The sequence below is a fragment of the Cupressus sempervirens genome, chromosome 7 (genome assembly GCF_028749045.1).
Source record: "Cupressus sempervirens isolate cs-2001-9-10 chromosome 7, ASM2874904v1, whole genome shotgun sequence".
Classification (NCBI taxonomy): Eukaryota; Viridiplantae; Streptophyta; class Pinopsida; order Cupressales; family Cupressaceae; genus Cupressus; species Cupressus sempervirens.
The window spans coordinates 799,336,566-799,363,272 of record NC_143124.1 but is presented as its reverse complement, the minus strand read 5'-3'; the positions used below and the strand labels follow the sequence as shown (position 1 = coordinate 799,363,272).

General features: G+C 37.0%; 1 protein-coding gene across 1 annotated transcript in view; it reads left to right on the top strand.

Moving 5' to 3' along the window:
* PHF1 (phosphate transporter traffic facilitator1) overlaps positions 1-26,707 on the top strand; it is a 100,580-nt gene that overhangs the window by 28,525 nt on the left and 45,348 nt on the right. The window contains exons 3-8 of the mRNA XM_089793046.1: positions 11,225-11,357; positions 11,471-11,562; positions 11,658-11,757; positions 11,859-11,931; positions 12,043-12,163; positions 15,062-15,181. Of these exons, the coding sequence (XP_089649172.1) occupies positions 11,225-11,357; positions 11,471-11,562; positions 11,658-11,757; positions 11,859-11,931; positions 12,043-12,163; positions 15,062-15,181 (639 nt within the window). The remainder of the gene's footprint in view (positions 1-11,224; positions 11,358-11,470; positions 11,563-11,657; positions 11,758-11,858; positions 11,932-12,042; positions 12,164-15,061; positions 15,182-26,707) is intronic.

Below are 26,707 nucleotides of genomic sequence, written 5' to 3'. Positions count from 1 at the left end.
ATCTCACTGAATACCTTCCCATACTTGATTCTCAATTTCTGAATATCTGGATGATATTCAGTCTTATGTTGCCCCTCCTGGGTAGGCATCGAAGCGCATATTGCCACCCACTCTATATTATTATGTTTGGCTAATCTCTCCAACCGCCTAAATGAGATAGTCCTGACATCACCATTACGGATAGCCTTCAGCACATGAGTCCTGCCATCCACCACGAATCGTATCTCCATATCCTCCAATCTCAGGGTAACCTCCTTCGAAGAATGTAGCCATTGCATCCCAAGTACTATATCCATGTCACCCATGTTAACCACATGATAGTCCGCCTTAAGCTCATCGTTGTTCAGGCGCAAAGGTAAATCTTGCACCATCCTATCACAACGAAGAGTATATCCATCAGCTACCTTAACTCTCAGTCCCTCGAACTCCTCAGTAATGAGTCCACGCCTCTCCACAAATCGTGCATCAATGAAATTATGCGTGGCACTTGTATCCAACAGAGTAATAATCTTTTGTCCTGCCAAGACTCCCCGAAATCTGAAAGATCCCTCTCTTTGAATACTAGACAGACATGCCTCCTTTAAGTGTATCTCTGGAGCCTCTTTTTTCTCAGCACTATCTACCTCTTGGTCAGCCTCTGCCTCATCAGGATCCTCATCATGGTGCTCTAAGATGTTTGAATTTGAACCTTCGTAATAAGCCCGCATCACCCGGTTAGCCTTCCCCTTAGGCTTCATAGGACAATCATGACCAAACTCATAGGGACCTTTACAAAAGAAGCATAGCTTCTTCCTACGCAGGTCATTAAGTGTTTCCTTATCCCAAGGTGCAGCTAGCTTGTCTTTTGAGTCACTAACCTTCTCTTTACCCTTGCTAAATTCCCCTTTGTTATCTCTAAATGATGAAGAACTCTTTGAACTAAACCGATTTACTGGAGCTGCAAGTTCCATACTGCGGGCTTTCTTCATGGGTTCCTGTAATGTAGGAGGATCAAAGGCCTTTACCCACCCCTTAAGTGGGTCGGTTAATCCCTCTGTGAATAAAATGACTAGCCTCCTTTCTGAAATGTCAGGCACCATCACTGCAAGCTTCTGGAAGTCATTGATAAATTGTTCTAAGCCTCCTGACTGTCTCAACTGGGCTAACTCCCGGAAATAAACTTCAAGATTTTTTTTATCAAACCTTTCTATCAATCTATTCACAAACTCTTGATAAGTGGTTACCTAATTGTGTTGCAATGTGATCATGCCATGTGTCCACCAATCATGTGCTGCCCCATCTAAGTGTAAAGTGGCATACTTGAGTGCTTCAATTTTTGTCATAGTCTTCAGAGATAGGAAAGTATCCACCTTATGAATCCAAGCACGAGCAGTCATTTTTCCACTGCCATCAAATTTGGGTAATACCAACTTGTTGGTGACCTGTTGCAACTCACTGTGTTTATCTACTTGCTTCTGCCTGGCAGCTCTATAGTTCAGGTACCTGTCAAATGTCCATTGGACATCCATCCTGTACATATTCTGGTAATGAATCCCACTCATTCCTTGCTTGTCGGAGTTCATCTACAATATCTGTTACCATAGCATCAGGTGTGCGTGCTGGAGTTTCTTCTCTAAATGTAGGATGTGTGGGTCTATGTAATGTTCCCTTTGAAACATTAGAAAATATTGAAGTCTTATTTCATGCAATATTAAATTGACTTTGAGACTTGGGCTCAAAATATTAAAAGGGTCGATTTAATGTTATATTGAGGACAAAGGGGACAAGGAGGAACAAGACGAAATGCTTTGTAGAAGTTGAAGGGCCACTAGGGAAAAAGACGTAACCAGAGAGGAGCTGAAGAGTCAGGGTTTTGTTTTAAAAAGGAGAAAGTTGCTCATTGTTGGACATGCTTGATTTCATATTCAGATTTCTAGATCTCTCTTGGAGAGTTTTCAGAAAGCTTCAGCTTTCAGCCGGTGTGAGGACGTAGCCCCTCGTGCAGGTAGACAGTGGACGAAAACCCATTGTCAGGGGAGATATCAATTCAGGTGTCTCATCGAGCTTACATGTTCTTTCCTTGTTTTTCCAATCTGACTGTAACTTCTGTGTATAAGATTGAATTTTAGTTGCTGGTTATTGTATTGCTGTTGCATAATACAATAACGTCTTAAGAATTGTTGGAAGTTACTGGATATTATTCTGTTTCTGTATAAGGCAAACATGCTACCGTTTGTTAGGTTGGTGGTTCAATGCTTCGATTTGTGATGTATTTTCTTATGCTTGCATCTTTAATATCATTTTGGAAGACAAACTTAGTGGTGAAAGTTTGGGTTTACTATGCTGCTCGTATTTTCATTTGCATGCGGGTATTTTCCTGAAGGTGTTATTTAATGAGTTTGAACAAGTATCTTTCTGGAATATTATCTTTCATCCGTATTGTTGGTTATTTGTTAACCAAATTCATACTCTAAGGGTCACTTAAAAAGGGGAAAACAAGAAATTGGGTGCAAGACATATTGTTCATAGAGAAACGTTGGAAAAATCCGGACCAGGATACTACAGTGGTATCAGAGCTGGTCTTCCTGCCAGCCTGTGAAGTTATAAATAAGACAAATTTAAGGATTTATGGGAGGAAATATTTGAAGCGTTACAAGATAGGGGAATGGCTTTACCTGTGACAAAGAGTTCTTCCACGGGAAAACAATTGACAGGGGCACATATTCGGATTCTCATGTTTAGAACTACAGGAGATTATGTTTCTGCACTTATATATTCCCACAGGAAAACTGACAAGTAAGAGGTGGTGGAATAAGAGGTCTAAGAGATTGAAGGGTGTTTTGGAGGCTACTAAAAGTGGTCGATCTTTCAAAAATTAATAAAAGAATTGTCAATTCAGAGTTGGCTCGGCTGCTGGCTGTGCAGAATCTAGCCCAACCACACTATCCTCATGCTCTGAAAGAGAAGCTCAGATTAGTGGGGGAGAGTCTTGTTTTAGACTACCTGGTGAAACAGTTTTCTACAGAACAATAGCGTGCATGAAGTTTTCTGAGAAGGTCAATTCTAAGAAGTGGATGTAGTGAACAAGCTGAGGGTGAAGTTGTAGTGTGCGAATATATCAACTTATCACCTCCCTGGGAAGCATCGCTGCAAGTTTGCTTTTGCGAGTGTTTTCGTGGTGTCAAGTAGAATCTGAGATGCAATCTTTAATGAGGAAAGAACCGCTATAGAGAAGGTTGCAGGAAGCCAAGATGACACGTCTGAGAAAGTTACGATAACGGAAGGTGAACGTGTTCAAAATTTATAAATCCATATCAGAGGGCCCTGGGAGATAAATACAGCGAGCACGTTAAGATTCAGAACCATAGAATACATTGTGAAATATAAACTTTGGAATTTCGAGCAGAATCTGTGACGGTCGTCTGTAGGGTGTTATTAAATACGAAGCGACCATTTCTGGGGTTATTCCCGCACGTGACTAGGCGCATCCCATGTTGTAACAGTCACAAAACCACCCTGCGAAACCACTACCAGGTGACTGTTCAGCCGTCGACCAGTATATTTCTTGGTTGAAGTCGGTTTCGGGTTCCCTGGTCGTCCACGAAGGCAAGTAAGGACATCAGTAACTCACCGTTCGTGGAGATACCTCACACCCAGGTCCGACGGTTTTCGGGACCAAGTCTGCATTATAGCGGCCGTTGCTTTTTCATTAGGAGTTAAAACACATATGTTCGCATGCGAGCTGGTGGTGCAGGACGTAGAGACACCGCAGCAAAAATTTGAGGGTCATATCCGACTGTTCTCCTATTCGCAACACGCGGCAGGAACAGATCAAATTAGCGGGAATATTAAATTTGCAAGTTCGTCAAGCGTTTAATTAGAAGAAATTAGCATAAATCGATTGCAAGGATTTCTAGAGCGTTACGGCGCAGGAATAATTGCCACCTAGAATAGGGGTATTTGCAACGAGCAGTCGAAGGACGTTACACAGCATAGGGTAAGGAGTTACGGGTGTCAAAGGGAGCATGGAGGCATTAATTCAGGTACTGTATGAACAAATGTCGTCTTTACGGAAATTATCCTGGACAGTTGTCTCTGCGAATGCTTTTAGGTGGGAATGAGATGAAACGAATTTCTGACTTGGCAAGGGAATAACATTGATGCAACCTGTCGTGCATGCATGAAGCTTTTTCTAAAGCTGGGAGTATTCTATCTAATTTCCAACCAAGGACACCATTGGAGGATAAACCGTTGTTCTCCTACAGCAGTTGCACGTTTGGGAAATCACATTGTTTCAAGCAGTGGGTCGAGGTAACCGGATGAAGGTGTGTTGGTGGTATAACGGTTGCAAGACGTGTTGTTTTCGGAATCCTTGTAGCAGACTTGCATTGCGAGCACAGTCGGATTTGAAGCTCAGACTAACGTTTAGTGTACTAGTCCTTCACGGGAATTAAATACATAGCCCAGTTTAACAGTCATTACTCCTGGACGGGTCGTGAGGCGTAATCAGTGAAGGGAAATTCTGCGGGTTACAAATTGCTGACAGGGTTCTCAAAACAGCATTGTGTTATGTTCTAGCCAGCATTTGAAATCTCATGCTGTAGAAGCATCTGATAACGTTAAATAACTATTTGATGAAATGCTTCTTATATGTTGAATCTATTATTGTGCGATGTTAAGATACATTGAAAGAACTGGAGTTAGTACAGGAGTCTGCAAACTGTTTGATAAAATTATCTACATAACTTTATGACAAAAATTGCCAGATCTTAGGGTAAAACATCATTGAGTTAATCAAAACTCCTGTAGGAAGTTGTGCAGTTTATTACAGTTGGGGTCAAGGGTGTTGAACCAGTGCTGGGTCCCTTCCCACGCTAGTAAACAGGTCATTGAATGTTAGAATAAAGTTGGAGATGGCAGATAATCACGCCCAGAATATCAATGCGTGTCATTTGGAACAGGTCTCAAACTGGAAACAGACTTGAGTGAAGTCAGTGAATAATTTGTTTAGGTTATCACCGTACATTTATATCAGCATTTGTAAACTCTGTCAAATTCTGAGAACAATTTATCACAGTGATCAAGAAATATAAATATATATATATATATCTGCTACAGGAATTTGCACAGTATTGATTGCAGAATGGACAGGAAGAGGTACAATTCATGGTCAGTTAACCGTCCTACACGGCCTACCTTCTTGAAAGAGGAACCACAGAGCAGCAAAAAAAAGTAATCATTCAGACAGTTGGGTTGAAATCAAGAAAGCAGTTGATGATATGGTCAAAATAAACCGTGAGTTGAATGACAAGTTGGCTGATCCAGCTACCATGGATAAGTTGACGAGATTTATATGCAGGTCGTCTCGTAGGACAGATAACAAGAGATCGACTGATACAGTTACTAGGAACTCGCATGAGGAGTTTGGAAAACAGATCAGTAGCCAGGTAGAAGATTCAGCTCCTACTCAGTCGCAGGAGGAAGTGGTGAAGGGTATTACGCAGATTGATAGTAACGGTCAACTTGATACTCAAGTTGAGACAGTTGTATACAAGTTGCTAGAGGGTGGTGTCACAGGTACTCAGGATGGTTTGATTATAACAGGCAATGACTACAACATAGTGAGTTCGGATGATGATTATGAGGATGTTGTTGTGCACGATGGTGAGTTACTTGGCAGAAAAGAACAAACATTGAGTATTCATGACTTTGCTGAGAGGGAGCGCCAGGCACATTTGGATGCTTCGTCACATGAGGTCGAGGCTGGAAATACTTCACATGATTGGTCTAGCCAGCTGAAGGTGGACATAGACAGTATTATGACTTCATTATCGCACCATGACAGGATGCGAGATATGATAGAGGATCACATCCAGATAGTTCAGTTACAGGGAAGACAGAAGGGAATTCAGGCAAAGTCTTCTTATGTTGACTTACAGGCTATTAGGGAAGGAATGGGAATGATGAAGTTGAGTTATTTACATCTGCTATCAGACCGTGACCATCTTCTTAGCCTTGCCAGAGTCTATTCAGATACCTTGAGGAGAAAGGAGAAGGAAGTTGACAAGCTTTCTCACGAGCTTGAGGACACTCGAGTTTCTTTGGGGAGAACTCCATTGGCATTACAGGACTCGAGGAGACATGTGGACGAGCGTGGCGTGGAATTGAGTTTAGTTTTTTTTTGCACACCTGATACTCAATTTTCTATAGCAGGCGGATCACATGTGGTTATTGATAATTGTGAAAGTACACCTTGCATTCATACCCAGGATTCAGGGACAGTATCAGACAGGTATATGGAGCTAGTTGGTAGTAGTCATATCACTCGGGTGAGGAGTTTGCTCGAGTTACCAGCTGATTCTAGTTTACGGATATGGACTTGGGATTGTTATATTGGTATTTGGGATTCAGATGACTGGAGATTGTTATCACTCTTTGGTAACAGTGATTGTTTGGGTGTTATCATAGATTTGATTAGAAGATTGCACGGTGTTGTTCTTTCGTGTTTCAACAGCTTGTCTGATGTTGGTATTAGTTTCTATACATCCGTGTTGGGAGTTGTGTGCATTTCCAGTCGACCACTCAGAATGCAGTGGGCTTATGATGATTCAGGCACATCTGAGTTGTCAGTGATTACAGATGAGTCCTTGGATTGTATTGGCATTGATGACATCCAAGCGGATGCAGTGGTGAGTGAGCTTACTCAGCAGCTCGTGGTGACTTCTAAGATTCTTGATAGTACACAGTTGGCTTTCGAGGAGTCACAATTGCATCTGGCTGAGGTGACCATAGAGTTGGAACGACTACAGTCTTTACCAGATTCTATACCATCACGAGGTGTGGTGTCTGCTGATCCGAGGATGTCCATGGTTGAGATTGTCAGAGACAGTGGAGATGGGGATGCATCCATCCTTGATACTAGCATTGGCATATCGGGCTCTCTTCCACTGGGGTCAGGTTCAATTGAGTTGGGTGCTGCAGTAGTTTGTTGTGGTATGCTTGACATGGTGGTGGTCTCTACTACTGATGGCATGGAGACTAGGGATGTTGTATCAGAGATCATGTGTGATGTTGGTAAGTCGGTAGTTGGCACGGTTCTTGCTAGTGATACTACTCCCTTGGCGATATCTTCGGAGGTAGTAGTTAGTTCTAGCTTGGTTACAAAATTATATCATCCTTTGTGGGATGGGTGTTCACCATCTTCGGAAGATGGGATTAGCGGCTGCAAGTGTCCGACTCAGTTGTTTGTGGGGGATTACTTGCAAGGAAAGCTGGCAGTTGTACATCATGCTGATATGTATCCAACATGGTTTGCTACTTCTATGTCACAAGGTTCTCTTATGGATACATGGTTACAGGATGACTATGGTATCAGTTGGCATGATGGTTTGGTTGGTTATCACATCCATGGGAGTTTAGCGGAAGCTATAGAGAGATGTTGTGTTATAGACACTACCAGGTATTTTTACCTCTATATAGCGAATGGATGTGGGATTCGATTGTTTTGGGATCCAGGTGGCGACAGGTTTGCCACAATGTATTGGTTGATCGAGGATCCAAGTGTTGGCTGGTTGTATCTTTGGTTGGATGAGGATTTTATTGTGATCATGGTATTGATCAATGTTGAGCAATTTACAGGTGTAGGTGCTGAGTTTTTTCAGAGAATTATATGGGATCCAGGGATTCGGTTGATTGATAGATTGCAGGGAGACATCTGGCTTCGCAGTTTGGCCAACATTATTTTCAGTTTGGATTTCAGGGCTGCCTGCAGACTCGTATGGGATCCTGGTACGAATTGCTTGAGGACAAGCAATTTTAAGGAGGGGAGATTTGTAATGTTCCCTTTGGAACATTAGAAAATATTGAAGTCTTATTTCATGCAATATTAAATTGACTTTGAGACTTGGGCTCAAAATATTAAAAGGGTCGATTTAATGTTATATTGAGGACAAAGGGGACAAGGAGGAACAAGACGAAATGCTTTGTAGAAGTTGAAGGGCCACTAGGGAAAAAGACGTAACCAGAGAGGAGCTGAAGAGTCAGGGTTTTGTTTTAAAAAGGAGAAAGTTGCTCATTGTTGGACATGCTTGATTTCATATTCAGATTTCTAGATCTCTCTTGGAGAGTTTTCAGAAAGCTTCAGCTTTCAGCCGGTGTGAGGACGTAGCCCCTCGTGCAGGTAGACAGTGGACGAAAACCCATTGTCAGGGGAGATATCAATTCAGGTGTCTCATCGAGCTTACAGGTTCTTTCCTTGTTTTTCCAATCTGACTGTAACTTCTGTGTATAAGATTGAATTTTAGTTGCTGGTTATTGTATTGCTGTTGCATAATACAATAACGTCTTAAGAATTGTTGGAAGTTACTGGATATTATTCTGTTTCTGTATAAGGCAAACATGCTACCGTTTGTTAGGTTGGTGGTTCAATGCTTCGATTTGTGATGTATTTTCTTATGCTTGCATCTTTAATATCATTTTGGAAGACAAACTTAGTGGTGAAAGTTTGGGTTTACTATGCTGCTCGTATTTTCATCTGCATGCGGGTATTTTCCTGAAGGTGTTATTTAATGAGTTTGAACAAGTATCTTTCTGGAATATTATCTTTCATCCGTATTGTTGGTTATTTGTTAACCAAATTCATACTCTAAGGGTCACTTAAAAAGGGGAAAACAAGAAATTGGGTGCAAGACATATTGTTCATAGAGAAACGTTGGAAAAATCCGGACCAGGATACTACAGTCTATCAGTTGTTCCAGACCGTGTCCTATGTTGTGATCCTGCTATGCTTCTGTCATCCCGATCATGATTATTTCTCGTATTTTCCCCAATCAAATGTTGCATCATAACTATCATTGCTTGTGTAGTTGCCTCTATTGACTGTAGAAGCCTCTCCTATTGCTGTAAAGTCTCATCATCTCGCACACTTCTGGATGGGCTTGGAGAATGTCTCTCAGCCATATTCTTAGTTATGTTGGTTCCTTTGTAAACTAAATTAAATGGTGGCTGGGTAACCCTATCAGGCTGGCAGGAAACCGCTCTGATACCACTGTAATGACCCGTACCAATAGGCCACTGGATTGATCAAATGGTGGAGACTGAATGCCGAAGATGAAAGGACTGAAATATCCTTCCCACAGCTGCAATAATTCAGGTGATCTTTCACGCCCTCCAAATTGCGTACCAATTGAGAGTTTTCGTTCTCAATGGCCAATTGTGACTATTTGCAGAAACCCTAGGCTCCACAACGCACATAAGCAAAAATCAATAATAAATCTCAATGATAGGCAATGAGCCCTCAATGCTTATTTATTTATTTTTTTCTCGATAGGTCGGCCTCCTTTTTATTTATTCATCGCTTCTTCCAGCAACCTCTAGAAGATTGATTTATTTAATGATTTTATAAAATATCACTTTATTGAGTTAATTAAATATAAAGTTATCTTGTAATATATTTTTATTGATAACTTTATAAATAATTTAACTCCTCCAAAAAACGGGGACATTACATGGAAGGACTTTTTCAAAACAAATATCCTCCTTTCATGGCTTGTAGACTCCATTTTTGGAGCCTTTTTTCTAGCATTCGACCATAGAGGTGGAGTTCGAGTTTGTACTTAAGGAGTTTAGCAAACTCATTTTGGGGGGTTCTCTCTTATGCATTTTGGGCTTTTAGTGATTTTTCTCTATCCTTTGGGCATATTTTTGCATGAATCTGTAACTCAGTTTATGTTTTTGCATGCATCTTTTAGTCATTTTGCAGAGTTGTGTTAGTGTGATTTGATTAAACTGTTAGTGAAAGCTTCATTTTCCTTTCAAGTTTTGTCTCACTTTTGTACCTATTTTGTGGTGAATGTATGGCACAGGTTGTAGGTTGTGTGAGCAGATGTTACATGTACTCTATTGTGAAAATTTTCTTTTTCCTTTACTGAGCAAATAGCCATTTCAACCTTTCTGTTAAATATTTATGTGCATGCATGTGTTAGGCAAATTGTGTGAGTTTTAAAATTGTTTCATGGTTTTCAAGTGTAAAAGTTCTTTGAATAACTGATTTGAACTTTAGGTGCAACACCATAGATTTAGTTTTTGTTTTCCTTTATCTTTCTATCCTTTTCCCTCATAAGTTTTCAAGTTTTAAGTGGAGCATCTGATAGGAACAGGCCTAGAAACCAGAGGTCTCACTTCAATTGCATGTCCCACATCGAAGTGATTCCCATGTTATACCAGAATTACTGAACTCATTCAGTTCAATACCGGGTGCAAATTCTGGTACTTAACAATACTATATATGCATCTACAGATGTATGGAGCAGAAATATAAGAGAATGAAATAAAATAAGCATTCAATCTTATCTCAGGTATCAAACCAATAAAGGACAGATTCTAAATTTATATATACAGCGTAAAAATTAATAAATATATGTTTAGGTGTCAAAAAGCAGGGGAAGAAATACAAATACATCAGAAATAATTAAATGAACACCAGGGACAATCAGAGTACAGCCAAATACTTGCTTGTTATTCCCCAAATGCATGGAATTGCAGAAATACCATCATAAGCATTGAAAAGAGTTTCTCAATATATATATATATATATATATATATATATATATATATATATATATATATATATATATATATATGTAAACCATCCAAGATAAATGTATCGACCAGCAGCTTAGATATCTCTCTCAACAGTGTGGTATGAGATATTCACATAATGCATTATGTCTGACTGTTGCCATTATTAAGAAATATTATATTGCTCATGTTATATATACATTAGTGCACTTGTTCTAATTTGGCAGATGCATAATAAAGTAGATGAAATGGTTCTTAGAAGCTTCATCCAATCTACCATTCTGTCATGAAGGGGAGTGTGGGCATACGAGAGCAAGTAGCTGAGTGGTCTATTCAAGTTCAATAGGAGGTTGATATGGCGGATATACTTCTGTACTCAATTGAGGCCGATATGGCGGATACTTACATGCCCAATTGAGGCTAATATGGTGGATATTCCTGTGCCCCTTAGGAGGCTGAATGACAGATGGAGTTCTGTAGCAATATATTTTTTGGTTCATTTTCTTCATATATTTTGTGATTCTAGATTCACTGTTAGTTGATGCGAATTGTTATACTTGTGGAAGTACTGAAATTAATTTTAGCATTAATTTTGTTCATTTACATTAGCATGTCAGGCCTTGCAGGAAAAGTCCCAATAAATACAAAAATATGACTGTACCTGCAGGTACTTTGAACTGGATGATTTAAAATCAAAACTGAAGGTATCAGATAAAGTTCTCTCTCCTCTTTTAGGGGTAGGGCCTCAGAACTGCCTCACATTTAGTGTTGATGGATGCAAGTTGGCAGCTGGAGGAGAGGCAAGGCATCTTTGTTATTTTGCATAGTTAGATATTATCAATGTCTGCTATTTGATCATCAATTACAATAAACTATCTTGAATGATTGTTTTCTAAGTACATCTGTTTTCCAGGATGGGCACCTTCGTGTTTTTGAATGGCCAAGCATGCAGCTTTTACTGGATGAACCAAAAGCTCAGAGTTCATTCAAAGACTTAGATTTCAGGTAGAATCTTTTGGAATTGAGATGCTTATCATCTATGAATTTTTTTGTATTTCTTCATTACTTTTCTAAGCTACATAATATTTTATTCATTTCAGCTTGGACTCTGCTTTTTTGGTTTCAACGTCCAATGCTGGCCCTGCAAGAGTTTGGGATATCACAAAGACTGTACCAATAGCTACTTTAACACGTGATCAGGTAGAATTTGAATGGGCTTAAATAATAATTGCTCCATTACAAAGGAATAGCAGTATCCTGATTGTCAATTGTGCTACATTGGGTTTATGAATGAACTACAGGGTGATAGCATTGACTATTGTAGATTTTCTCAAGATGGAACTAAGCCTTTCCTTTTTTGCACTGTGACAAGAGGTATTTTTTCTCACCAGACATCGGAAATTTACAATTCTCGCTTTACATTTGCATTCTATGGTATATATATATAAATTTCAAACTTCAATGGGTAATTATATTCCAATTCAGGTGGCAAATCAAGTATTGCAGTTTGGAATATGGCTACATGGAAGAAACTAGGACAGAAGAAGTTTTTTGACAAACCGATCTCAGCATTTGGCATCAGTCGAAATGGAAAGTTTCTTGCTATGTAAGAATTATATCTTAAGTCAGCAAACCATTAATATACATAGGCAGGAATCTTACCAAAAATCTGAACAACAATAACTGGAAAGGATGAAAACAAGATAATAGGAAAGACTTGAATAATAGACTTAAAATTTTGAAGTTTTGAAAGTTTGGAATCACTTAAAGGAAAGTGGAATATTACCAAAATTGTGATTGATTGGAAGTTATGGTATCTTTCGGAACCAACTGCATTGTGAACTACTTCTTGGACATAAAGTTACTAAGTCCTATAGTTTGGACCACCATGCCTTGATATTCTCACAAGAGAGCTCCATTGGATTAATCTGTTCTGTCTCATTCTATTTTATCCTATCATAAAAAAAAAACAATTTCATGGGAGAATGGGGCCATGGTACTTGATTTTTTTTCCCTTTGTTGTAGGTGAGAGTTTTTTTCCATATTTTACAATACGTCTATTATGTTCCATCAATTAAGGATTGTGGAAAGCATCATCCTAGAAGCATTTGTTTACTCATACTAATTGCATCATAGAAAGCTTATTCATATAATTAAAATATAAACCCACATGGGTTTTCAGGTTATCTATAATTGCATCTTATGTAATTGTAAATCATTCCCTACTTTAGTAGCTGTAGGCAAGAAACCTTTCAGAGAGTTGATTCATTAAAATAGGATTCTCCAGTTAGCTTTGCATGATACAAAATTTGCTACAGCTTGTAATTCATCTATTTTGTAGTATAGAGTTTTGGTTACACTATTCTTATGCTTAAAGAATTCATAAATTTTGATGTGCTGCTTATTGCATAATTTCTCTAATAAGCAACTTTGATTTTCTGAAGTCTTTCACAGCATCAGATTTGCAAGTTAGTTCCAAAAAAAGTCCTAGCTTAGTACCATCAGCTACTCAATTAACCAATTCTGAGCAGTTCTAATTTTATTTGTTATGGTTCTCTCTCCTTGAAAAGTTAAATGCTAACACTTTGTCTTAGTTGTTTAAATTCATATGCGGTTGTTTTTTGCACATTTAAAATAACTATGGAATTATTGAATAGGGCATTGCAACCCAACATAATCTTAACCCAGGTTTCCATTCCATCTCAAAGATCTTTGATTAGGGAGAGACTAATTAACTGGCTTTGTATGTTTATTCAAATCTTTCTAGCTAGATGATTTCGTGGCATAAATGCTATTAAATTATTAATTCTCTCTTGTCACAAGGAAAAACTAGTGCAAGGTCAATTTTTCGATGATGCTGTTTTTGTCTGTCTCTTCCATAAACATTTGATCTTTTTCAGTTCTTTTGTCCCCAAAAATTTAGGGTCTGGGTTCATTTTGGAAATGTCCATACAAAAGCATATAAAATTTATAATATGTACCTATTACAATCTTGTAAATTAATAACAAAAATATACATGTTTCTTAATTTTATAAACCTTTTAAAGCAATTAGAATTCCACAATTCATAATAATGAAGCTGTAGATTGTGTGAGAGTTTTTTACACATCAATGTTTTCTTTTGCTCTCTTGCTTCATATTTTTCTGATGGCAGATCATGGAGTGTGATCTGAAATGTTGATGGGTAAAAACTAGAAACTCACACAATCAAATCTAGAAACTACAGCTTCATTATAAACCTTTACATGATAAATAAAATTAATAATTAATCATAATTAAATAAATCATAACTAAAATTTACAATACTAAGTGAACAAATAAAATTTATATTTTAATGTTTTAGTATCATGATCTCCCATAGTATTTTAAACTACATAAATAAATAAGATTTAAATAAACAAATGAATTTTTGACTTTCACTCAGACTAGCACTCTCTATTGACTGAAATGGAACCCGACTAGATTTCTAGAACTTTAAGTAGACAAAACTGTCTTTTCCAATTCTGTCCAATATTGCATGCGAACTGGACCCTTTTTGGCTGTAAACTCCCCTTCATGGACCTTTTTTGTGATGATCTTATGAATAAATTGGCAAATCAGATGTGTGAGCAAGAGGGAAACATGTGAATGGGAGGCCAATGTATGATTAGGAGGATAAAGACTGTAGTAAGCAAAATTTGTGCCCAACAGTCTTCCTTTTGGGGAAACAGATATTTCTATGAATCCAAAAATATATATATTGATGCATTCAAGGTTCTCAGAAACTTCACAGGCTTCAATGTGGGTATGTTGGGGTTCACACAGCTTACACTAGACCAAGATCTCACTAAGATCTGACTCTAGAGCAGATTGTACCCAGATCCAGAAGGCAGCAGGGAGAAATTGATAACATAGCTCTTGTCACAAACAAAAACCGGCCCAAAATGAGATTCTCAAATGCATTCATAATCTTCCTCTGCCCACGTTGACCTGTTTTGGCTAATTGTTGATACAATTGCAATTTTATTATTTCTGTCTACTCGAGATGGCTATTGTCTCACATATTATTCAATAAAGTATGCCTCATTTTGTGTAAAACATTTGGGAGAAAATCCATCTCATGATCAGTTAAGAAGTACTACCCATGATAGATATGAAGGAAATGCATTTGAAACTCATTTTCATTGTAAAATTGCAGAGTGTGTTTGCCATATACTTACTGTGTATCATAAGTTACAATATGCACAACTAATGCCATATCAGTTTAATAAATTCTTTCAACACAAATTTTCATGGAGGCCAGCCAAGCCAGCTTTTGTACTCTAGATACACCATAACTTCTTTTGCAATAAATCATGTAATTTGTTCTTGTCTAAGAGAAAAAATATTGTACAGTTTACTTCGCAGCATTTAGATTTATTTTTATTAAGAGAAAATGTGAAGCCAAAGCTATGGAGTAGCTTTGATTTTTATACAAATTTGAAATGAATGTACACTGATCACTTTTTAACAATTATGTGCATAGAGGAAGTGTTGACGGGGATATATGTATAATAGAAGTGCAAAAAATGCAAGTGCAACATTCAATTAAAAGAGCACATGTTGGTGCAACTGTCAGATCAGTAGAATTTTCCTGGAATGGAAGGTCAGTGATTTAGAAGTCAATTTATTCAGATTCTTTCAATGAAACTCTTAGAAGGTTTTACTTCTCTTACACAATTAATGATTTTTTTGTCTTACATTGATTTTTTGTATTTAAGCATATAGACAGCTTTTTAAAATTAATTAGTGACGTATCACAGGGGTCCTTGCCTGTAAAACATAAAACAAATATATATACAGCTATAGTGACCATCATACAATACAATAAAAAACCAAAGGCCAAGCCAACCAAAATACAATGATAGAAAGGTCACCACCCACTGAGGCTAAAGCTAATGGCTACAAAAACATGATTAGTGATGCATCCAACAAAGGGGTAGTCTCTAATCTACAGAGGGATTCCCCAACCATCAACACCCCAGTAATATCCACACCCAAACCATATAGATCAACAATTGCCACTTTCTAAATTTATCCAACAAACGGGTAGCATCCAACCCATATAGAGATTCCCCAACCACCAACACCCCAATAGTATGCACACCCAAACCATCTAGATCAATAAGACCAGTTTTGTACTTCCTCACCCATTGGTGAGGAAGGGCCTGCACTTAAACCCCCAAAAATATTTCCACCTGCTTCATCCAATGCAATACTCTACCTTCTCCCAAGTGGGCAACATTAAAAGGTGCTAAATACTTCTAAACACCCACAGGAGTGGCTGAACATTACATTAACCACAACCATGTATAAATCAAAATTGAAGGATTCGCTACCCTTGAATTTCTTTTCCACAGTCAATTCTTTTTGCATCCTCTCAACTCTCTCATCTTGATGATGGATCATGGAGTGTGATAAAAAATGTTGATATTGAAAAAAATTATTTACAATCAGTCCCAGAAGTGTACCAACACGATTTCAAAGCTTCTGGCTTTTTCCACATTGCTCCTTGATCAACTTTTACCTAAGCTACTAACCCTTCCTCTAGTTGAAATCAAATGGTTTTCACACAAAAGAAAAACTAGGGAAAAGAGTTCCTCTATCATACCTATGCTATGCAGTACAAGGGAGAAGGTCCAAGATGACAATTAAATTGACATATAAAAACCAAAATGTTGTCTAAGACCGACCTACATTTTACTCACTCACTAATAAGGGCCAAGAAGGGCTCTTGATCAACTCTTGCATTGGCGGGAAAGTTCACCACCAAGTTGGTTTCTCAGTAGCAATATGAGAAGAAGATTCCATCAAAAGATTTACTCAATTCCATCACCTCATTTGAGAAGCATTTTTTATTTAAATTCTGATAAGATCCCTTATGCAGACCTTAGATCACTACCAATAATTGATTTCCATCAATAGTTGCTCTTATCCAAGGGAAGAGACCAACCCAATCTAGTCCTAGCCAAGCTAAGGTTACCTTAAGATGCACCATTGAAGTTAAGATTGAGGAAACCATATAGAAGTTTCAACAAAGCTACATTTTGTCACACTAACTATCCATTGCTTCTTAGCACAGCCCTTTGCTTGGTCTTGGATCGAGTTGCTGTAATGGACTCTTTATAATTTGCCCTAAAATTTCCTCTAGAACCACAATTACAGAAAGTTAGGGTTAGGGTTACTGTTAATGTGTGATAGCTTCATTTGGATAAACCTATGAGATATATATGTGTATTATTATATGAGATAAATTAATATAGTAATAATGTATAGAACTATGGTTATATATTAATTATAAATTAATATAATAATAATAAATAACAATGGTTATATTTATTATAATATTAATTATTAATTAACAAATAGACATGTCTATTCATGTCTTACTCTAATTTATTTGAGGAAAGCTGCCTTTGGAAAACACATACCAATTATCACGGCAGTGCTTAATACATTCGCAGCAGATCCCCTCTAAAATTTAACAGTTATATTAGACCAAGTAAAATATATCTTTAAATTATGTGATCCTGGATTTGAATCCTGCAATCATGACATACGAAGCATACATACATACATTGTTGATTATTAGAGTTAGACAATAACAGATTACCTTCATATAATACGTATAATATTATACAAACACATTACGGTTTGGAGGTAGAAACAAGATAGGTTCCCCCAAAGCTATTTCTATACTGAGCCCAAGAGTGGAGTGAATATCAGAGCCCTTTTGGCCTTGGTGGGCAGTCAATATGGACAGCCACCGAGGTGGCCTACTTGGCTGTTTGTTTGCTTTTCTTGTCAATGCATCATCCCTCTAAAGAAAAGAGCCATCATTGCAAAGTTGGGCAGAGCTTGTAAGGGGGTTTCTAGGTACTTCTATCTAAGCCCAAGAGTGGAGTGAATGCCAGAGCCCTACTGGCCCTAGGAGCCAGTTATATGTTCATCTCTAGGGTGGCCTTCTTAGATAACCCTCTTCATAACCCTTCCTCTTATACCCCTGATCCTCCCGACAAGATGGATTTCAGACAGTAGGGCATATTTTGTATTTTATGTATCATATGAGTGAATACATGAGCATTATCTATTTATCTATAAGAAATATATATATTGATTGTGAGAAGAGAATGCTGAGAAGGGCAGACCTGAAATAATATGAGACTGCTGTATTATGCCCAATGTGAAGATTAAATCCTTTGATGTATTTTCTGTTAGACTTCTATGCATCGATCTTAGATTTAGTTTCTCATGTTGAATTATCCTGATTGGCCCACCTTGTTGTAATTGTATTTGCTTGCTGCTTTTGCTGATGGACTTCTACATGTTTGATTTTTAGTTTATTTGATTTACTGTTTGAATCCTTGTTTTTGTATGCTGCTGGTTCCACGTCTTTGTCCTTGTGTGATGCCTTCCTTAAGTATCCTTTCTGCCCCTTCAAGATGTGTCTCCCTTGAGGATCTCTTGTCCTTGGTGAAGGGGCATGGCTATTTTTTATATAGTTAATTGCCAAATTGCTTAATTGTTCCCTTTTGATATTAGTTTATGTTTATTTGTTTTATTGTGATCTTCTTCTTAAATGAGATTGCTGCTCCTTAATGAACATGGATCACCAGATGCTACTGAATGCTGCTGGGTAATCAGCACTGGCTTGTTAAATACTGATTGCTGATAAATGTAATGCTTTACCTTTTCTTATGAGTGATGCCCCTTCAGCGCAAGGTTATTTGTTATTTAGTTAATTTCCAAATGGCTTAATTGTTCCCCTTTGATGGTAATCTATGTTTATTTGTTTTATTGTGGTCTTCTCCTTAATGACCAAGAATTGCTGGATGCTACCAAATGCTGCTGGCTGATCATCACTGGCTTGTTAAATGCTGATTGCTGATACATGCAATGCTTTGCTGTTTTCTTATGAGTGATGCCCCTTATATATTGGGCACATGGAAAATGTTCTAGTTTTGCAAAACAAGGTCATTGTTTGAGAGTGAAGTAGACCTAGATTACTAGACAAGGATTACAAAAGCTTGGATAGATTCTACCTCTCTCGAGCATTGCTGCTAGGCAAAACCATTACCACGAAAAATTTGACTACTTTGTTCTAGCTAAATACACATGGAGTACACATTAAATCAATCTTCTAGATAGAACACAAACATCGCAAACCTTTTGGTCAAGCACAAATGCAAATAAAGGGGAGGGAACTCTTCAAATGTGCCGAAGTGAAAGAACATGAAAATGTTGAAAAATGGCTCAGTGTTGGAAAACTCCTACATCTCTAATACGCATCCAAGTTGGAGAGAACAAGGAAACATTAGAAAATGGTCAAGTATAAGAAAATTTCTTGACTCCTCAAATTTGCCCAAAGTGAAAGAGCATGAAAATGTTGGAAAAATGGCCAAGTGTTGGAAGTTTCCTCCTCCATGTCTATTATGCACCCAAGTTGGAAAAAACAAGGAAAGATCCAAGTATGGCTACACATAAGAAAACTTCTCGACTCCTCAAATGCGCCGAATTGAAGAAGCATGAAAGTGCTAAAAAAAATGGTTGTGTTAGAAAATTCCTCCTTTCCTTTTCCATGTCTAATATGTGTTCCTGAGTACAAAATAAAAGTGATGAGGGATTGGGGACTTGGAGAATAATCCTTCCACCTATCTCATATGCACCCAAGGTGGAGAAATGACATGAGGCTTGGAATTTAATGTCTAAGGTGATATTTTGATGAAATATGGCGTCTTGACAAGTTACAGAATGAAAGACATTTAGTGCAAGAAAGATCCGGGATGAAGAAATCTAGTCTAGGGAAGCACAAGGAAAAATTGAAAATATAGTTCAAAGCAATTAAATTGCAAACATTCAAATTCTAGAATTTTAGTTCCAGACAATCTAGTTCAAGGTGAATAACATGTATAAATAGGAAGAATGCAACATCTTTAATTGCCTTTTGAAATCCACGACCAAAAGCCAAAAATTTCAAGTATGTAAGATTTGAAGAATAATAGGATTGTTGACAAGAGAGTCCAATTTATTTCAAGAAGGCAAAATCCCTAGCAAGTACATGGAAGGAAGAAAATGATCAAGGAGAGAGTGTTTTAGAAAATTTAAGCAAAGTGTGAACCTTGGTTAGAAAATATTGCTTGTGATGAGTTACCGAGTCTACATGGCACCCAACATGTTGACAAGGGGCCCAGTTGTAACGCCTCATTTTTCACGAGTATCAAATTTTAGAGGGTACGCTTGCTTCCTGACCCTTGTAGGCTAATGGAGTTGTTCACTGAGTTCAGTTTAGGAGTTTGGGAACTCTTTAGGTGATCATTGTAAGTGTCTACCTTACCAAATCCTTAACTTGTTTTGAGGCATTGATATTCAAAGGTTTTTGGTTCTTTTCAAAGGGAATTACTATTTATAGTAAGTCAATAGATGTTGGAGAGGGACCCTTACTATTTTTAGTAACGCACCAATTGACAGTGGGAGTAGTGGGTTAGCCATTGATGAAGTCAAAATCATTAAATAATAGTTATCCGTGGAGTTATGACATTTAATTTTATTATTAAAGTAACACTGTAATAATAACTAATTATTTTTAGGGAACATTATATTGACTTCATGCAACATTATAATTAAAGGGAGATTTATATTAGAAAGACAAATTTTAAAGTGAGCAATTAAAGATTTTATTTTAGAAGGACATTTAATGATTATAAAGTCAAGTTATAAAGTGCATTAAATGGATATATTATAAAGTGGCTCATTAGATGTTTCCCTAAGTGACAAAAGTGAATACGATTTAAGTTATGAGAAGTGTGAGGCCGAAGACTCATGGTCGATTTGCCAGTGGGAAACATACAAAGCCAAAGCACCCAAAATCAAAGGATTTTATGCATTGGTGATCTGTTGATTTGTGTGAAGAGATAATATTTGGCAAGGGTTTGTAGAGTTTCAAGCTTGAGGAGTTGATAATACATATAAGTTTCCAACACTTTGAATTGGTTGAATGTTCAGTGCATTGTGCACAGGCAATGGTCTTATCTAGAGGCCATGATTCTTGTTACTTAATTTTAACACATGTTAAAATTCAGTCTTGAAAATTTTATTTTTTGCTAAAAGCACTTTTCATTTGATATTTGAAAGAATATAAATGTCCTTGTATCATTCATTTCTTGAATATACAATTGATATTTTACAAAAGAATGAAATGCTGAAAGTAAGTATCTCACACAAGCCGTGAGTCTAACTACTATTTTTATACATACTGACAATAAAGAAAGGTATAACATATGAGAAAAAGAGTCAGGGGTAACCAGTCATTGCCTTTTGAGCCTTTGACTGGTTAAGTGTTCTTTGTTGATGCTTCCGGTCCGACCCTCGATTTGAGAGCTCCTGTTTCTCGTTCTCCTGCATAAAAGAATGGAGTTAGATCTTAAAAATCTAAGCAATGACTGATTATCCGCAACTACATATCCGCACATGTCATATTTCTCTTATTCTGAATACATATAAAAACAATACAAATCACAAAGGAGTAATTTATGAGTGTCACGAGCCCGTGCTCGAACCTCATGAAATGCTTTTCAAGTATTACAGAACAAGATTTTTCAACACTCAAAGAGTTGTTTCAGAATATATATAAAAAAATAAAATTGCATAGCTTGCTGCAAGAAGGATCAAGTATGGCGACACCACAGAACGTTACTACAGTAAAAGAGCTAATTTCCAGAAGTGAAGTAACATATGCTAAAGACAAATATTTTTGGAGCAGCTCAAAAAATGGAGGACATCAAATAATGAGCAGCTACAGGATGATAAGGAAAAAACCAGTAACAAAACAGAGATCTCAAATACCGTCATCAGTTTTTCTCTCTTAAAGACAAGTTAGCAGGAGAGATACAGCACAAACAAAGCATATGGAATAGGAAAGAATCAGGTGAAGGTCAGATGAATTTTAACTTCAAAGAGAATGAGCAGCTACAGTTCTATATGTAAAGATTTAGCAAACGCATACAAATTCATGTCCAATGTACAGATTCATAACTAATATGCAGATTCATAATGATATTCATGACATCGATTCTCATCCCCCTTTCTGAGATGTAATGAACAACTACTGATGCAGATTTGTTTTTTGATCTGCAAGCCAATGACTCAGAATTCTTATATTCTTGTGTGGGTTTTAGTTCTATTGCCAACTTTGAATTGATAGGCAAACAAAGGCTCAACAGATAAGTACTGTTCTATACCCAGAAAATGGCAAAAAGCCCTCACGAGAGTGATAAAATTGAAATGTAAAAATTCTTCAAAAAGTTCCAGCAAACATCTCATGACAGCATGTAATGAAAAACCACAGGAAGATTTTGTGGTTATGACAAATGGAAGGTTGCCAATAGCAAAGAAAGCAACAATTTCTAATAGCAAGGTAAAAACCCAACTCGGGTTTTTGAAGAAATGCATGTAGAAGAATATATTTGCTGACTATCTCCAGTTATGAAGATAATTCCATATATATGGTAAAAAATGGCGACTACCAAAAAGATACCTGCAAATATATGGTCAAATATGGCGGCATTAACATGAAATATGCCCAAAAAACCATGCACACCATGTATGAGAGATGGGAGAAACAGAGAATGTTTTTTAAGCATGGCTTTTTTTTTAACTGAAAAATGTGCCTTTAAAAATCAAAGCAGCAAACCCTTCTATGAAAAACGCCCAGAATTTTGTTTCTAAAACAATACTCACGCACATGTACTAATCGTGCTTCCAGTTTAGCAAAGAATGGCAAGCAAAGCAAAGCAAATATGTCTTTCATACAGCAGAAATGTGCTTGTTCAAATCAGAGCAAAACGTTACCTTCAACAAGCAAAACATTGAAGATAATGGTGGCTCCAAATGACTGAGCAGCAGCAAGAAATAACTTCCATGGCGGCTTCATACAGAAAAAACGTGTCTACAAGTCACGAAAGAACAAAGAAAATGCAAAATACATAGCCTTCAGCAATGGCGACTGTGGATGAAGCAGGAAAATGGTTAAAAACCCTAGCCGACGACTCCTCACATTCTCTCCAGCCAACGTGAAACACAAATGAGCAACTTTTAGGGTTGCTAATACCTATAATACCCTTTGCTACATTTCATTTTATTTGAAATCCGTAAGTAAAGAAGGGTCCCTCTTAAACTTTATTGTTTTTGCAATGTATAATAAAATTGCATGTACCATTAGGGGTGTGAAAGGGTATTAGGCGTTAAGGATTTTTTTTTTCCCTTTTATTAAATTTTGCATTAAAAATATTGTAAAACATTAAATGTTAAGTGACATTTGTAATTCACTTTAATATTTTTTGTTATTTATCAAATGCAAATAAGAGAGAAAGGGGGAATTTGATTTAGTCTTAGATTTAACAAGTCAATATGACATGTTTTTTTAAAAAAGACTAAGTCTTAGAGGTTATTATTTTCAAAAACTTAGTAACATCATTTAAGGTCAAATTTAAGGCTTTTTGAGTCATTCCAGGACTGTGCGTCAAATTTTGACCTTGTCTTGGCAGTTTGAGGCCATTTATTGACATTTTCAATCTTTTGAGGACAGTTAAAGGTGAGTCATACGTTCTGTAATGACTTAGTGCAGTTGTTAGACAGTGAGTCATTCTTTTTGATAAGTTTTGACTCCCTTTTTGTAGCTTTGATTCCTGATTTCGACCAAGAGTTTGGTATTTAGTATTCTGAAACTGTGATACCAAAGGGGGGATTGATGCAGTTCTGAGGAGAGAGAAGACTATTGTGACATTTTGATCGTCCTTTGTATGCTCATTTTTTCTAAGTTGTATCTCTGAAGTTGATGTTCAGTGACCTTTGAAGGCATAATACAATTAGTTGGATCTACTTTGGAACTCATTTTTGTGTGCAAGGCTGATGATTTAATGTTTATTTTTGTGTTCTATCAAGAACCTTTAAGTTTATGTCTCATTTTCGCACCTATATGTGTTAGTAAAATCTTTATGCATAGGTCACAAGTTGTGCAGTTTGATGAAATCATATTGATTATGGTCTATATCTTTCAATATTATTCATTAAAGCCCTCTTCTGAAACACTTTTATGCAGAGATTTTCATCAAAGTTGTATCTCATAATTGATTGTATGTCATATCATTGTGTTGTTAAACATCAAATCCTTCATTATCCTTTTGGTGTATCACCTTTCTGGTTTAAATAATTCCTTTTCTGTACTTCCTACCCCTTTTCTTCATAAGTTCATAGTATAGGTGGAATATCATAACATCAAACAGGATCCAGCCTAGAATCCGGAGGTTCAATCACCTGCATAGTTTACCCACAAACTTGTGATTGTTCCCATGTTTCACCAGAATTTCTAAGTATCTAGGTGCTTATCTTTAGGGTGCAAATTGTGGTGATAATAATTCTATCAATTGTTTACAAGAATTTGGTGTCTAAATGTTATAGTTTCCTAGAATTGTTTGCAAAGGGTAGAAATTTATCAAATAATACAGTATGCAGCCTGCCATAACAACTTTAAAAATTATTGAAAGCAGTCGCAGGTTATAAGCAGCCATGTGAGCCAAGGGTTAGAGACGTGGGTTGATTAGAAGACAAGTTGGAGGTTTTTTGTCATCAATAGACATTAGTATTTGGCGCTAAAGTTCAGAATTGTTTCAGAGTACACTTGCAACACTTTTGGTGTCTTAATTCAAATCTGCGGTAATCTCCAAGTTTTTGATATTGCAAATAAGTTATACTTCCATGCATTATTCATCAATATAATTAATTTTTCCTGCAATTGAATAAAAACAAATTCTTATGAATAGTTGCAGTAGTTAGTTTGTATGCAAACTGCATGACAGAATGTCTTTGATTAGTCGGGTACATTTTCAAAATAATGTAATTGCCAAGTATTTGTGATGAAGGGTGCTCCCTTTTAAACTATAAACTCTAACAGAAACAAAGAAACAACAACAAATGTGAGAATAAAATATGGACTTCTTATTTGCACCGCAAATGCAAAATTACAGAATTCACAAGTACAAAATGCTAACCTACATGGGCGCCTTCATTACAGTAATCTGCAAGACTAAGCTGCGAACTACCACCTAGAGTTGTCCTAGACGATGTTTGGGTCTTTCTTAAATAGGCAATTTTATGCCGCTTGGGAAGGTTCTAGACATTGAAACTTAATACCAAGGGCCGACAGACCCTAACAACACATATAGAGTCTGCCAAATACATCTTTGATAACAATTTTAGATATTTTAGGTAGCCCAACTTTGAAAGGCCATAACTCAAGAACTGTTGCTCCGATTGGCTATTATAACCACTTTTTGGAAATGTCAACTCGTGATCTACAGGCTTGGAAGACACAAGCACCCTTCCATTGAGTTTCCAGACCTCATCTGGGCACTGTAAGGCCTACAACTGTGAGCCTGAAGATTTTTCTGCAAATATTTCCACCGAAAATCCATAATAACTTCTCTGATACTTAAGTTGGAGCAATGAGATTTTTATAGTAGGCTTATAACTCTAAAATGAACCTTCATGTAAAAAATGAGAACATTTCGAGCTCGTATGAAAAACTTACTATAAATAGCAAGTTCCCATAAATAGTAACCACCCTGTCTATTAGTCCTTATAAAAATAGAAAAGACTGAAAAGAAAATATTTTTGGGTGATGCAAGATTGCTCTTATAACTAGGATGCTCTTGCATCAATTTCACAAAATTCCATATTGAATATTAAATAAATTCAAATGATATTACATAGTTGTTTGCAAGTCTATCTCATTGGCAATTAGATTGTTGGTGAAACTGACTTGTTAGTTTGCATGCAAAGTACTTTAACAAAATGTTAAACATCCAAAAGAAAGTTAGAACCTGTTGGGGTTCTTATAGTGGAATTAGAGCAGTTTCCCACCATCGTGTTGGGGAGGTTTCTTACATTCAAAATAGAGGATTTGTTCTAACAAATATTTTTTTGGTTAGTTGTGAATCATAGTTAAAACAAAGTTTATACAGGGTCTCATGCTAGAACTCATGCAAGCCTTTCAAAACTATTGATAAGAATTTATCTAGGCCTCTATAGCATCTAAAGATAATGGATTCTTTGTTTGCCAAGAGGAAGAAAGCAAACACTAATACAAGTAATCTTATCAGTCATAATAAAACTTTCGGTTTTTATGATAAAAGTCCCTTGCTTGAATATAATTTCGGTGTTTGATGTCATGGAAAGTGCGGAGGATGTTGTAGGTGTCCCCTTGAGCATTGATACACAAGATGAGAGTGTCAAACAGGAAGATTGCTTAGAAAATACAATCTATGACAATTCAAATCTTCACGACAACAATGAGTTAGGTTTGCATCAATATGAGACAACAAAGTTTTCACACATTGATGCAATTTATGATGAAGATTCATGCCACAATGAGTCTGATTTTTCATATTAGAACTTAGAGAATGAATCAAAAAATTCATATTTTGGCAATAGGTCCCAGGGTTGTTCTTCAAATGGATATGCAGTTACTATGGAAGAAGTGTGTGAAGTTAATGTCAAAACAACAACTTCTACAATGCCTTTTGAGTATGAGGTACATAGTAGCAATGCCTTTGATGATATTGTGTGCAGCACACACGGTGTTGCTTATCATATAGTGAGCGATGATGATTCAACTTCATATCACAATGCATATTTTAATTCAAAGACCTTGTGTGGGAGCGATGAATTTCATAGACATGATTCGGTTTGACAACTTAAGGTTAACGACAACATGAGTGCCACAACCATAGAGCACTTTGATGTTGCTCGTTGGATGTTGCCTATATTTGGTTGGAGTACTCCTATGACAAATTAGCATGGTGATAGTGGCTTTTCCTTGGTAGAGTTTCGTGCACTTCAAGATACTATTGGGATAATGAAACATAATCACAATAATTTGCTGACATGGATTATCTTCTCAAGTGGGATTGCATTTGCTACAATGTACTGAGGGGAAAGGAAAAGGAGGTAGACTAGTGCACTCGTGAGCTTGAGATGACTGCAAACTCATTGGAGATCACCCTAATTGGCCTTGTAGGAGTCATAGTCGTGGTTAGAGGAGCTTACCATGGAGTTGAGTTTGGTACAGTTTTCACCA